This window comes from Dipodomys merriami, unplaced genomic scaffold (genome assembly GCF_024711535.1).
Source record: "Dipodomys merriami isolate MVZ:Mamm:240054 unplaced genomic scaffold, mDipMer1.0.p SCAF_50, whole genome shotgun sequence".
Classification (NCBI taxonomy): Eukaryota; Metazoa; Chordata; class Mammalia; order Rodentia; family Heteromyidae; genus Dipodomys; species Dipodomys merriami.
In genome coordinates, this window is record NW_027206069.1 from 9807612 (window position 1) to 9822662 (window position 15051).

The window sequence follows — 15051 nt, forward strand, 5'->3', positions numbered from 1 at the left end:
TGTATATATGTATATATGTGTGTGTGTGTGTGTGCGTGTGTGTGCATGTGCATGCATACATGCTTGTGTATGTGTTGCTGCTGGGGCTTGAACTCAGGGCCTGGGCATTGTCCTTTGGGGGTCCAAAGCTGGTATCCTACTACTTAAACCAGAGCTCCACTTCTGCATTTTTGCTGGTTAATCGGAAATGATTTCTTTTTTTTTTTTTTTTGCCAGTCCTGGGGCTTGAACTCAGGGCCTGAGTGCTGTTCCTGAGCCTCTTTGTGCTCAAAGCTAGCATTCTACCATTTGAGCCAGGGCTCCACCTCTGGCTTTTTCTGAGTAGCTTATTGGAGATAAGAGTCTCATGGACAGCCAGGCGCTGGTGGCTCACGCCTGTAATCCTAGCTACTCAGGAGGCTGAGATCTGAGGATCGTGGTTCAAAGCCAGCCCGGGCAGGAGAGACCGTGAGACTCCTATCTCCAATAAACCACCAGAAAACCGGAAGTGGCGCTGTAGCTCAAGTGGTAGAGCGCTCGCCTTGAGCTGAAGAGCTGAGGGACAGCGCCCAGGCCCAGAGTTCAAGCCCCACGGCCGACAAAAACAACAACAACAACAACAAAAAAAAAAGAGTCTCATGGACTTTCCTTCCTGGGCTAGCTTTATGCCGTGATCCTCAGATCTTAGCCTCCTGAGTAGTTAGGATTATAGGTGTGAGCCACCGGTCTCTGAGTAGAAATGAGTTTCATGGACTTTGTTTGAGCTACCTTTGACTCTTGATTCTCAGATCTCAGCCTCCTGAGTAGCTAAGAGCTAGTAGCTTATAGTCATAGACCATTATCTTGCAACAGCTTTTGGGAAAATGGAGTTGCCCACATGGGTCATAATTGCATCTTTCTGGCATATAGAACAAACAGTATAGTGCAGGTTTGCTTGGCACTGTGTGGGGCCTTGTGAAATGATTGTGTTTCGGATGTGGAAGGATGTTGTGGCTCTTTTGCAGAGTGCTAAGCCATGGAACCTAGCTGAAATCTCTGTGCCTTCCATTTCTTGAAAAGGGGTGGGCAAAGGGGGCAGGTGTGGAGGGGGGGAAATGGGAGGTGTGACTGGGCTGCTAGGAATGAGATCTACTTTCCCTGAGGAAGGTTGAGACATTTGTTTTGACTGGCCTCCTAAATAACCTCTCTACCCAGAGAGCCTCAGTTAATTGAGGAATCCTAATGATCACAATAATTAGTCTAATTAGTCATACAGCAAATGTCAAGGCTCTTTCTTGGAGTATTGCTTCTATTCACTTTTGCTTCCCAGAACTGGGGAGAAGGAGAAGCAGAGAGGTGGCCGTGCTGGGAGCCGAGGGGCACCCAGGTCTCTGGCCCTGCACATGAGTGATCACTGCAGCACAAACAGGTTCTTCCGGAAGTGACTCATGTGACAAATGAAACCTAGGACCAAGATGCCAGTTAAACAGGAACTAGGTATGGCATACTTGTAAACCCCAGCACTTGGAGGCTGAAGCAGGAGAAACACAAGTTCAAGACCAGCCTGGACAACTTCAGTGATGACCCTATCCCCAAACTGAAAGGGCTGGAGAGGTAGCTAGGTGGTGTCATGCTTGCCTGGGATGCATTAGGCACTGGCTTCAGGTCTGGCACTGCAAAAACAATAACAAAACCTCCAGTTAAATAGAAAAGCCTTGCATGTTGTCTGAGCTCTGTTACATTTAGCTGCACGTTTGTCACTGTGAACTCCCCTCTGGTCTCAGAAGGTAGCTGCAGTCAAAGGAGGAGAATTGTACCTTGGAGAGAAGTTGTTTTGTAATGCTAGGAACGTTACTGTAGCTAAAAATGAGGTTCAAATTCTGAATGCCCTCTTTTCCTAAATTAATTTCAATGGAACTGTAAACATTTATTCTCTCAGTAATGAATGGCTCCAAGAGAAATATGTGACATACATTACATGGCTGGGCCAGAAGCCATTACTGGGGGATAATAAGAAATGCTAGGGAGGAGGTTAGAGGGGGTGTTGGGGGAGATGGGAAGGGATGGGAAGGGGAAACAAAGGAGGAGGCAACAGTGCTTGATAAGAAATGTATTTATTACCTTGCCCATGTTTTTTTTTTTGGGGGTCTGGTTGTGGGGCTTGAACTCTGGGCCTGGGTGCTGCCCCTCAGCTCTTCAGCTCAAGGCTAGCGCTCTACCACTTGAGCCACAGTGCCTCTTCCGGCTTTTTTCTTTTTGCTTATGTGGTGCTGAGAAATCGAACCCAGGGCCTCAGGCATGCAAGGCAAGTGCTCTACCACTGAGCCACCTTCCCAGCCCATTGCCCATGTATTTATAACCCCTCTGTACAGTATTTTCACAATAAAAAATTTAAAAATGCTAGCCGGAAGCTGGGCTCTTGTGGCTCACGCCTATAATCCTAGCTACTCAGGAAGCTGAGATCTGAGGATCATGGTACAAAGCCAACTCAGGCAGGAAAGTCCATGAGACTCTCATCTCCAATAAACACTGGAAAACTGGAAGTGGCACTATGGCTCAAGTGGTAGAGCGCTAGCCTTGAGCTGAAGAGCTGAGGGGCAGCACCCAGGCCCAAAGTTCAGGCTCCACAACCGACAAAAAAGAAAAAAGAAAGAAAGGTCATCTGGTAGTAGAAGAGGTCCTCTGGTTGCCACCAGGTGACTATTTTAGGAAATTTGATTCAGTATAACTGAATGAAGTCCATGGACAATTATTGCAAGTGGAGGTTTGCCATACTCAAGGCACAGTGTCAAGACTGCCAGTGTAAATGTCAAATATTTACTTAAAGATTGAACTTTAGTCAGCCTCTGTAACAAAAGCCTTGTGCTCCCACTGATGTTTGAAGTGATTCAAGGTGTGCGGTTTACTTTTCTTCTACTTCTCCATTTTCTGTGAATGGTTGGCTCTGAATGAACCAAATGACCTCAGAGATTTGTTTCTTTGACATTCCCCCACATTAGCCCAGGGAGCCTCCAAGTCATAGGACTTGGATGACAGATGAAGCCTTGAGTATAGGCCTTTGAGTTATGTGTCTTCATCTTCCCTGGGTGACTTGCTGGGAGGGGTGAGGTGGGGAGGAGAGAAGAGAGAAGGAGAGGGGAAGGGAGGGGGGGCCTTAGTTATGGAGTAGCAGCTCAGTTTACAACCTCTGACTGACAGAACTCAATTCCTCTGAGTGCTCTCTTCTCATCAGAAGGGCTCTGACAAGGCTGCTTTGGAGAAACATCTGCATGCTGATGAGAGAGACTGTAAACCACTTGATATAGACTTCCAGTTTCCTCACTGTCAGACCCGAGTTTTGCCTGAGGTTGGAAGATGACTGTCTCTTAGGGGTGGGGTTTCTGTGCACTCAGAATATCTAGCATGGTATCTTGGAGATCTGCACAGCAGGGCACACTACCCAGGGTGTTAGAGGCCTCTGTTCCATTTTCCAGATAGAATTGAGCCCTGGAGTTTAAATTGTGGGCAGGACCACTGGGCCAGGTGACAGAAGGAAACCCATGCTAAGTGGAACATTGCGATTTTATTAAGTCATTTTCCTCATTTTTCTTTTCTTTTCTTTTTTTTTTTTTTGTCGGTTGTGGGGCTTGAACTCTGGGCCTGGGCACTGTCACTCAGCTCTTCAGCTCAAGGCGAGCGCTCTACCACTTGAGCTACAGCGCCACTTCCGGTTTTCTGGTGGTTTATTGGAGATAGGAGTCTCACGGTCTTTCCTGCCCGGGCTGGCTTTCAACCGCGACCCTCAGATCTCAGCCTCCTGAGTAGCTAGGATTACAGGCGTGAGCCACCAGCGCCCGGCTCATTTTTCTATTTTTATGGATACTTTTCACATTTTTACCTTGCCCAGCTCTTTAATCTTGAAACAAGGCTTTGGTTAAGATGTTGGGTTGTGTGGTTTGTTTTTTTTATTTTAATTTTTTGTCAGTCCTGGGGATTGAACTCAGGGCCTGGGTGCTGCCCCTGAGCCTCTTTGTGATCAAGGCTAGCACTCTTCCACTTGAGCCAAACTGCCACTTACAGCTTTTTCTGAGTAGTTTATTGGAGATGAGAGTCTTACAGATTCCTGCCTGAGCTGGTTTCAAACCACGATCCTTAGATCTCAGCCTCATAAGTAGCTAGGGTTATTGGCATGAGCCACTGGCACCTGGCTGAATGTTGGTTTTTATGGTGACCTTGGGTCTGCGCTGCCAGGTGGATGTCCTTTGTGGGTGATGACAGCAATAGGAATAGAAGCAGCATTGTAAAGGCTGTGGTGCCAGACACTGGTGGCTCACACCAGTGTGTGAGCTACTCCTCAGGAGGCTGGGATCTGAGGACTGATGTTTGAAGCCAGCCTGGGTGGACTAACGTGAGAGACCCTTATTCCAATTAACTAGCAAAAAGATTGTTACTGCAAGCATGGCTCAAATGGTTGAATGCCTGCTTTGAGCGAAAAAGCCAAGCCAGGAGTGTGAGCCTTGGAGCTGAGGTCCCAGGACTGGGAAGTCCTGTGGTGGGCAGGTGCCGGGCGGGACAGCATGCTGAACGGTGATGATTGGTTCATCCAGGCCCCGCACAGCAGTGGCAGACTTGACCTGCAGTGCCAGGGCCCTTGTTCTCACCCAGGGACTGCTGGTGAGCCAGTTGGAGGCTCGTGGACTAGAGGGATGAGCACTGGCTGGTGGAGGCTCAATGCTGAAAGGTACGATTTCCACTTTCTTGTCTCTTCCTCCAGAGACCCCAGGCCAAGCAATCAGCGCATCAACAAGCATGTCAACAACGACGTGAACCTCCGCATCCAGAACCTGACCATCCTGGTGAGAAACATTAAGACCTACTACCAGGTAAGGCTGTTCTGCCGGCCCCTGGATTCTGGTTGTGTGTCTAGTATAGCCACTCGGCGTGGTTTCCTGCAGGAAGCCGAGAGGAAACGCTGTCTGGCTCAGGCACTGCCTGCTGACCCTCGGTGCTTTGGCTTGCACTTGTGGGTGGGGCGTCATGTAAGGATGAGTTACTGTGTGGTGCACAGGTTCAGGCCCCATGCTGTGAGGTCCTGGAGGGCCTTGGTTTGCAGTGGGACTGGCTGAAAGGGGCTTCCTGTCCCTGCTGGAGTCTCAGTGCTCCTTGTACAGGAGCCCCTCGAGGGGTGAGGGAGCGAAGGGGTGCACAGGGTCTCGGAACAGAACCAGTTTGCCTCTGGGTTGCCAGGAGTAGCCCTGGGCTCCGCGGGTGGTGAATCTTTTCTTTTTCTTTTTTTTGTCATGGATGTTCCTGCCCAGGCTGGCTTTGAATGGCGATCTTCAGCTCTCAGTCTCCTGAGTAGCTAGGATGACAGGCGTGAGCCACCGGCGCCCGGCCGGGTGGTGAATCTTTACTCCATGTGTTGACTGGCGTTGATCAGTGGATGTGCAGGGCTCAGGCCTGGGGGACAGGCTGGTTCAGAACCCCATCCACGCCGGCCTGTGGAAGGCATGCTGAGAGACGGCAGGCATGCGTGATCTCTGTATGGCAGCATGGGGCTCTGTGTGCCTCAGAGCCCTGGTTTTCAATTTTTTTTTTTTTTTATTAGCAGTGAAACATGTCCCCTTATTCCATTCTTCTTGAGACCTCGGGTGCGGCTGTAGTCACAGACCGGCTTACGGCCTCCCCTGCCTCCAGGAACGTGGTTTGCGAAACACTGCTAAAGAACACGTGCTTCGGAGGGGCTGGGAAGGTGGCTCAGTGGTAGAGCGCTTGCCTTGCATGCCTGAGGCCCTGGGTTCGATTCCTCAGCACCACATAAGCAAAAAGAAAAAAAGCTGGAAGTGGCGCTGTGGCTCAAGTGGTAGAGCGCTTGCCTTGAGCTGAAGAGCTGAGGGACAGCGCCCAGGCCCAGAGTTCAGGCCCCATGACTTGACCCCCCCCCCAAAAAAAAAAAAAAAAACCAAAATACGTGCTTCCTGGATTTCTGTTGGAATTTTACCAGCTCCAAGTCTTGTTTGTAAGACTCACCTGCCTGAGCTAAATGGAGACCTGCCTGGGGGTGGGATTTGGGGAGCCTCAGACTCCCGAGACACCGGCCCTGGTTCCTGACCACTGGGGTGACTGCCAGGCAGAGGAGCCCAGGCGCTTCAGTGCTCATTGCGCCCCGATCCTGCCCAGATCTACCCAAGTTTCTCTTTCAGCTGGGATTAGCAGCGGCATGAGAAAAGGAGGGAGCGGGCAGCGTCCTGGGTGTTCTACAATGCTTGTGTCCATTCTCCCCACACTGGGGCCGGTGAGTGCCGTGGACACAGCTCCCTGGCTGGCTGTGAGGCTCTGAGCAGCCTCACGGCTGAGTTACAGATGTTTGGAGAGGGGTTGAAGGTGAGGCTCCGGGCGAGGCCTGGGAGCTACCGGAGAGTTGGCTGTGAGTCCCACAAAGGTTTATTTCCTTGTGTGATGGGAGCTGCATGCTGGGCTGGGGTGCTGTAGGGAGGGGCATTTCGGGAAGTGCCTCCTTGAGACCACGGCAGAAGCCCCCCTCCCCCCCCAGACTGGGGCATCTGCGATGTGTGATGTGTCAAGTGTCTTGTGTCTTGTGTCCTGTGGGCCGCACAGATGGGCCCACCACGTGCTCGGCCCTTGCCTGCAGGTGCTGTTCGTGGCAGGGGTGCTCAGGGTTCAGGAGAGGAGGCCCCTGATTTGTCCTCAGGGTGGACTTTGGTGGGCAACTGGAGTGTCCGAGTTTGCGGGGTCACCGGAGGGGGCGGGGTCTGGGTGGAGCCAGGCACGGCGGCCTTGGAGCTCCGCCCCTGCCTGCCTCCCCTCAGTGTTTTCCAGTTGCTAGGATGAAGCCCATTTATCATATTTCAAGAAGTGACCGAGGATGCAGCTGGCAGGATGTGAGCACAGAGAGACCAGGTCAGGGTTCAGAGCAGTTCTGCAAGGCTGGCCTGGGCCTGGCACAGCACACACAGGTCCGTCTCCTGTGCCAGGGATGCTGGGGGGCCGTGCCTTTCCTCCACGGGTGGCGAAGCATCAGTGATGCTCCCACAGGCCTTCGTGGGCACTGTGGAGCCATCGGGCTCCCACTCAGGCAGGGAAGAGGCTGGCCTTGGGTGCAGCTGGCCCACGGGGCCTTGGGTATTGAAGGTCAGCCTTGAAGGTCTGGGTCTGTGCCAGGCTTTAGGACTCGGCACCGTCCATTCTAGAGGCAGTGTGCTGCTCTTCGGGTGCTGTGTAGAGTTCCAGAAGATGGGAAGTGGTCACAGGGGAAATGCTGGCTAGTCAAGACTCAGGCCAGGAGGACGTGGAGGTGGGGGAGGGGACCCTGCACCTTGTGCACCCCACTCCGCCCTCCTAGCGTGGACAGCCTCAGGCCCAGCTCAGCAAAGGGCGGCTAGACGCAGGGAGCCCTGCCGCCGCCACCGCGGGTCCTCACTGCCTCCCCGTCCTCCTCGTCTTCTCGAGAGAGCTGGCGAGAGCTGAGCATTCGGGCCGACATGTTACTCGTGTGCCACATTGTGCCGAATGTATGTTTTTTCCTGGCTTCTGGCAAACCAAAGTTCAGTTCTCATGATAGATGTAATACGTGCCCTTGACAAGCCGCGGGGGAAACAAGTGGCGAGAAAACGGAAGCACCCCGCGAGCCCACCCCAGAGACAATCGCCCTTCGGCGTGTAGCGTTTCCTCTGGGTTCGGCAGTGAATAGGTTTTGTTCTGGCCGCGGGCGGCCCGTGTACAATGGCACATCCTGCCTCTTCCCTTCCACCCGCCGCCGCTGGCTCGACCCTGCTTTGTGTTATGAGAGGCATCTGCAGGCGTTTTCCCAGAGAACCATTGCAGAAGGCAGTCCTAGAAGGTGGGATGAGGGCACACACAGCCGGCACACCGGCAGCACACACCTGCTCTCCCAGTACAAGAGGATTGTGAGTTCAAAGTCAGCCTGTGCTTCATAGCAAGATCCTATCTCAAAACGTTGAACAAAGTTGTTCCTAATTCTGAGTGGGGGAGAGGTCACCTCCAGTGAGTGGATTCCCTTGGGAGGGCTTTTTGGCAGAGACTACAAGTTGGCGCTGTCTGACCCTGGGTGTCATCCACCAGGAGACCATTCTGCTCCCCGCTGTCCCCTCCACTTCTGGGGCACAGGCACCCTGGGGCTTTTGAAGGAGTCGAGCTTATTTTTCACGGGAAAGCTCAAGCTGGGACAGAGAGGTGGGATTGTGTTCGACCCCTCAGTGGCAGCTCTGTCTATCTTCTTCACCTGCTACGCTTTTGGGGTGGGAGCCTTAGGAGTCTGTATTTTTCAAAAGCTTCCCAGCTGTGTAGTCAGGGGGTGGAGGGGTCTGCATGCTCACAGGGACTGACCCTCCTGTCGGTCACGTGTCCACGGCTTCCTGGACAGGAAGGCAGGGTCTTGGCAGACACTCGAGAGACTTAAGATACAGTGACAGGAGGTGACCCCAGTTGGACAGGGTCTTGGAGAGAGTATCTGGACTTGTCTCTGTGGGGGTTTTTGTGTTTGTTTGTTTGTTTTTGTCAGTTGTGGGGCTTGAACTCAGGGCCCAGGCACTGTCCCTGAACTCTTTCTGCTCAAAGCTAGTGCTTTACCAGTTTTAGCCCCAGCTCTACTTCTGGTTTTGGGGTGGTTAATTGTTTTGATAAACAGTTGGCGAGACCGAGGAAGGAGACCAGCTCCAGGACAAGCCTAGGGTGACACTAGACGCCCACCGCCCGGCCCGCGTCTCATACAATGCCGTTTACGCCTTTTCTTTCCCCTCGACTTTATTTTAAACTAACTCTGTGTGCTCACATGCACAGGTACTAGGGCTTGAACTCAGGGCCTGGTGCTTTCCCCAAGCTTTTTTACTCTACCACTTGAGCCTCAGCTCCACATCCAGCATTTTGGCAGATAAGTAGAAATAAGAGTCTCACAGACTTTCCTGCCTGGGCTGGCTTTGAACCCCAATCCTCAATCCCAGCCCCTTGAGTATCTAGGATGACAGGTGTGAGCCACCAGCGCCTGACTTAAAATTTGGATTTCTCTATGGTTCATTTTATTCCACTCAGAGCCTTGAATATTTACGTTAGATGTGTACTCATTTGAGAGCAGAAATCCACCCTGTGAGTCAAGTTGTGTGTGTGTGTTTATTGTTTGGAAGTGGTTTGTGGGCACCGTGCCTGCTTGGTCCTGGGCACCGGGACCCTTGCACTTACCTTGTCATTGATTTGGTGGCATCTAGTTCACATTTATATTCTTGCTGTATAGATGTGTATGCATGTGTGTGTTTGGGTGTGCACTTACATTATGTTTACACATATACATAGTGTTTTGTGTGACTTTTTGGGGGAGAGAAGCAAAGGCCTTAGACACTCTAGGCAAGCATCCTACCACTGAGCAACGCCCCAACCCTGCTGGTCTTCGAGCCATACTTCCATACATGGTGGCATGCTGCTGGTACCTTTCCTCCACTCTGCCTCGGTTTGCCTTCTGTGGTAGTCATAATAGTTAAGCATGGGCCGGCCAGGACAAATGAGAATTATCTTGAAAAATGTGCGCACACATACACACTCTGTTTGAAGAATGGAAAGTGTTTGTCAAGAGTGAGAATAGAAGGAAATGCACTTTTGGCACTGCTGATGGGAGCATCCTGTGGGACTGGAGGGGTGGGGTGTAAGGTAGTGTGTATGTCTATGGGCTGCTTGGAGGGGTACGGCCTTGTGCAGAGGAGCCAAGAGGCAGAGCCCCAGGTGCAGGCAGAACGGCTACACAGCCATGTTGTGCAGAATTTGCTGCTGAAAATTTCCTGCCCACTTCAGCTTCCCGGGTTTAGGAGGACAGCCATCCTCTTGATTTTTGTAGCTTCTACACATTCTGGGGAAATTAAAGGTAGTATTTTTGGTTATAAAAGTGTCTTCATGTCACAGGTGAGAAAATACAAAAGAAGTTAAATTCATCTGTGATTTTCTACTTAGGAACACCACTGATCACGTTTTGGTACTTTGTGTGTACACATTCATGTGTGTGTGTGTGTGAGGGGCACTTGTGCCAAGGTGTGCATGCATGTGTGTGATGCCAGTGCCAGGACTTGAACTCAAGGCCTCGTGCTCTTGTGGTTAATTGGAGGTAAGAATCTCTTGGACTTTTCTGCCTGGCTGGCCCAGGTCTCAGCCTCCTGAGTAGTTAAGATTATAAGCATGAGCCACTGGTGCCCAGTTACATCTCTCTCTCTCTCTCCCTCTCCCTGTCTCTCTCTCTCTTCCTCTCCCTTTCCTTTCCCCTTCCTCTCCCCCTTTCTGTCTCTTGCTCTCTTTCTCCCTCTTCCCTTCTTTTCTCTTTTCGTATGTATTTCAAAGTGTGACTCATCATTCACACTGACTGTAATCTGTTATTGGTTTTTTTTCTTTGCAGTAGTATCATGAGCATTTTTACCCACACCATTAAACATTTAGTATTAACATGACATTTTATTATAAGCTATAATCTCATTGACATTGTCAGTGATATTTGCTCTCTCTTCCTCTCAATTTCTCTTCTTTCTCTGTTGTAGCATGACTTGATTGAATTTGACAGCCTTAGACACCGATGCTCTGCCACTTGAGTCACACCTCCAGTCTGGCACTTTGCTGGTTAATTGGAGGTAAAGTCTGAAGGACTTTTCTCTTAGCATTTGCTTTAAACCTCAAGTCTTCTAATCTCAGCCTCCTGAGTAGCTAGGATTGCAGACATGAGCCACGGGTGCTAGCTCAGTGACACTATTTCTGTCTTTGAATTAGAAACAGTGCCACGTGAATACTTGGAACGTGAGCACTTCAGCAAAAAAAAAATGCTTAAAAAAAATTTCCTCGGGTGAATTCCAAGCAGGGATGTCCAGGGTCAAAGGGCATGAATATTCTAAGGATGTTTGTTCAGATTGCAACAATGGCCTTACTTCCAGGCTTTTCTCTCCTTGGGTGAACTCCGGTTTGTTTCTCTTGTGGCAGTTTGAAAACTGCAGCACGCTCTGAAGATTTCTGAGTCTCCATCGGGAGCTCGACATGCTGAGCTTGATGTGCTGAGATGTTTGTTTTACAGGCCCCAGGCCTCACCCCACCCTGCTAATGCTCCCCCCAGCCGCAGATGGTTTTTGCATCTATCCAGATGGAGGACTGCCCTGCTCGAGAGTGAGGAATCTGTTCGAGAGTAAGGAATCTGTTCGAGAGTGAGGAATCTGTTCGGGGATCTCTCTTGGCAGGGCTGCCTAAGGATTGTGGTTGACAGCATCCCAGTGGGCAGGGCCTGGTCAGGGTGCGCTCTCCAGCTCCAGATCTGCGCTCCATCCTCTGTGGACGTGGAGAGCTCCTGGTCTGCCTATGGACTTGGTAGGCAGGGGCTTCTGTGTGTGTGCTTTGCAGGCCATTTAGAGTTGGTGCAAGAGCTCTTGTGAGTTGGAGAAAAGGAGCCTTCTTTTCCTCTCCCCTCCTTTCCTCTTCCAGCCTGCACACCCTTCCTAATAGATACCAATGAGTGGGAGCTGTGGTGGCCCATAGGTTGGGGAGACTTCCCCCACCACCTGAACTTTCCCTTCCCAACGCACGCCTAGCCCTGACACGGATGACCGCTCAGGACCCAGGCCCACGAAGAGGCCATCCTCTGGGGGTGACACTTGGCCTGTATGATTGGTGGAGGGGTTTCCTCAGCTCAGAAAGATACCCGAAAGCTTTAGGGGTCTGCGGAGGGGTAAGGGCAAAGCTCTAGGCGGTGAGGGACTTGGATGCCAGCAAAGCCTCCCTTGCTTCACTGTCTGAATTGAGGAGTCGCCCCCTCACCTCTCTCCTCCCTGCCCCGTCTCCCAGCCCCAGTGCTGGTTTCAACTCAAGGCCTTGTTATTGCTAGACAAGTGCCCTGCCACGGAACTACATCTCAGCCAAGCAGACTTTGTAGAAGTCTTCAAAGAAAACTCTGGCTGGGCAGGTGGTGGAGCCTGGACCCAAGACAAGCACAGGAGAGAGAGAAAGATGGATTCTGAGACCCAGTGCCAGTCTGAGGGTGGGCATCGGTGCTGTGCATTGCTGGGGCCGGAGCTCTGGATGAGGAGGAGGAGGCCTGGTAAAGAGCAGGCCAGCTTGGTCAGGTGGTTGGGGTTTCCAGGACTGTTCCTCTGGTAGTGTAGACCTGGGATCTGGGGACCTGGGTAAGGCTGTGGCTGAGATGGTGGTTGCACCTCCAAGGTAGAGCAGGCAGGAGCTTCCAGAGTGGGAAAGTGGACAAGGGGTGGGGGGTAGGGGTGGGGGTGGGGAGGAGTGGGGGGGAGGGGTGGTGGGCAGGGAGCAGCATTCCCGGAGGCCCCTGCGCGCAGAAGGCCACCATGATGGCTTTGCAGTCACCCTCACTGTGGGCCGTGGACAGTGGCCTGCTTAGTGTTCTGCCTGCCGCTGGTGGTGCACCTGCAGTGAGGTCCAAGGGGCAGACAAAAGGCTTTTTCCTCAGGCTCAGGAAAGCAGTGCTTCCCAGCAGGTAGTCAGGTGGCCGCCTCCTTTTTTGCTGTTTTTGGAAGGAAGAACTTCCTGGTCCCATTTGACAGATTAGGAAAATGAGGCTCATAGAAGGGAAAAGGGCCCCAGAAAGCTGCATGGCTTCTTGGTTGTTGCTGGCCTGGGGAAACTTGTTTCTGAAGAAAACAAAAAACAAACAAGCTTCTGGAGTGGGTGTAGGGAGACAGCTTGTCCCCAGAGGTGTGGCTGACTGTCCTTGGGGGTTGGAGGACCTGCACCCGCACGGGCTGGGGGTGGGGGTGGGAGGGGGAGGGGATCCTGAGCCAGAAGCCACGTGGTGAGCTGGGCTGGGCTAGTGGGTGTTCTTCTCCCGTGCCTCCCACTCGGGCGTCCCCTGTCAGCCAGGCCTGTGGCAGCCTTCAGTCTCGGAGGAAGGTGCTTCAGGCACTTCTGAAACGAGCAATTCTGGGGTTTGAGTGAGAGAGCATCTGGCTTCACACTTCACCCTCAACCTAGAGCAGCAGCAGGAATCTGAGAATCAGGGCTAATTGCAGTGTGCAGGGAGGGGTGAAAGGTGGGTCTGATGTAATGAGCAGAGTTGGGAGCCTGCCAGGATGGAGGCTTAAAGGCGAGGAGTCAGAGAAAGTGTGTGCATGCGTGCGTGCCTACGTGCACACTGGTCCTTGGGATCCCCCCCCCCCCCCCCAGCCTTGAGTCCTGACTTTGTGTTGTCAGAGGTTTCCTCCGTCCCTGGAACTCTCCTGCCCTCCTGGGAGGACAGATCACTTGGCTCAGGACGCCACCCTGGCCCCGGGCTGCTCCTGCCCGTCTGTTCTGCACAGCCCTGTGTTCACTGATGCTCAGACGGCCACTGCAAGACCTGCCTACCCCCTCACCTAGACATTTCTTCTAGAATCATCTTTCTGATACAGGTCCTCTCACCATGGACAGTAGTCACTTTGACCTTTGCTCTGTCTTCGTTCCTTAATCCAAGGCCATTTTTTTTAAAAAGAAGAATAGTGTATTGGAGCCCTCATGGGCAGAAAGATGCACGTGTGTGTGTGTGTGTGTGCACGCATGCGTGTGTGTGAGTGTGAGTGACAAGGCTCTTAGGGGTGGGAAGCTGTAGTCAAAATGGTGGGCAACATCATGAGTGTTTCTCCCTCACGATCCGAGAGTCCACTGCGATCTTCTCCGCCAAGCTCACTGGGCAGTGAGGGAGGACCAGGCTGGAGCACTCAGCGTGAGAGAGAGCCAGGCCACGGAGGATGAGTAATGGTTTCGGCTACACCGTATTTGACAGTGGTACCCTAAACGATTCTAGGGGGGTAGGAAGTGGTAAGAGAGGCCACTTCCTTTTGTGACAAGATGGGGGGAGGGGAAATGAATTTCTCAAGATTTTAAAGCGAAAGAAAAAAAAGATTCTCTTGGGTTTGGGTGTAGGTGTTGGATGTTGTAACTGGCTTGTCAGAAGGAGTTGGAGAAGAACTTGCCCAGGCAGGCTAGGCTGTTCCTTAAAGCCGGCCGTGTGGTGCACATCCAGCTCTAATAACAGCTTTTGTTGCACAACTGTTCTTTTTGGGAAGGCGAGGACTTTCTGCCCTCGGCCATGGCACTAGGGTCTTGGTCCTTTTGGAGATAGTTTCTATGTTACTTTTTCAGGAGCCAGAGGAAAAGTGGGACAGTGAAGAGGAGGAGGAAGAGTAGGAAGTGCTTGCTCAAGCTGGTGGCCCAGCCAGGGCTGTAGAGAAGTTGGACAGGCCACATCTCGTGTCCCCAGTTCTGAGTTTATTGGTGGTTTTGGGGGGAGGTAGAACTTTGAGGAAGGTAAAGATGAAGGACTCCTAGTGGCTCCCTCAGGGATCTGTTGGCTTGGGTCAAAGTCCAGGTATCTGGTCCTAATGTTGGGGTATCCCCTTAAGGCAGAGGTGGGGCGAGCAGCTTCAGAGGAGAATCATCAACAGGCTGCCAGGCTCACACCCTGACTCGCCGAGGGTGCCAAGTGAACCGCTGTCTGGGGACAGGGCTGCACCCGGCTTTTGGGATGGCCTACCCTGGGGCCTGGAGTGCCCCGAGCGCGAAGCCAGAGGATGAAGGAGAAGCTGCGAGGTGGGAAGGCAGCCACGAGGGAGAGTGCCACTCCACTGTGGGCTTGTGGGCTGCTCAAGTGTGAGGCTCAGGTGAAATGACAAGTTTGTGGACTCGATGAACCAGAACTGCCGCTTCCCAAGGGCCCCTGAGCTATAGCTGGAGGCACAGATAAAAAGAGGAGTCACTGCAGATGGCTTCGTGTCTGCAGTGGCCAAGGTCAAACTGTGGGTTTTCCTGAGCTCACCCCTGAGGTGTGTGGCCCTTACTGTTCTGAAGAAGGGGCAGGTTCAGAGTGCCTGCCTGCAAAGTGGTGGACTTGTAAGGAAGGACCTTGTACTAGCACCATGCTGCAGGGAAGATCGGCTAGGGGACAGGATGCCAGCTGGCCTGGCAGAGGAGTGGTGGGCAGGCCTGCTTGGGCCATGCTTCACTCTCCTTGCCTGAGTGGATTATCAAAGGCCTTCTAAAGACAACCCAAATCATCTGTGCAGATTACTCAGATACGTGTGCTTGTGTTTGGTCTCTCCTTTTCCCCCCATATGATCTTTT

The 15051-nt window shown here is 52.2% G+C and overlaps 1 protein-coding gene across 4 annotated transcripts in view; it reads left to right on the forward strand.

Moving 5' to 3' along the window:
- Positions 1–15051, forward strand: part of LOC138810514 (protein Daple) — a 121472-nt gene that overhangs the window by 9975 nt on the left and 96446 nt on the right. For all 4 annotated transcript variants that reach the window (XR_011367150.1, XM_069997731.1, XM_069997733.1 and 1 more), the window contains exon 3: positions 4712–4820. Coding sequence is in view for 3 of the 4 variants with exons in the window: in XM_069997731.1 (XP_069853832.1) it covers positions 4712–4820 (109 nt within the window). In the remaining variant the exon portion in view is untranslated. The remainder of the gene's footprint in view (positions 1–4711; positions 4821–15051) is intronic.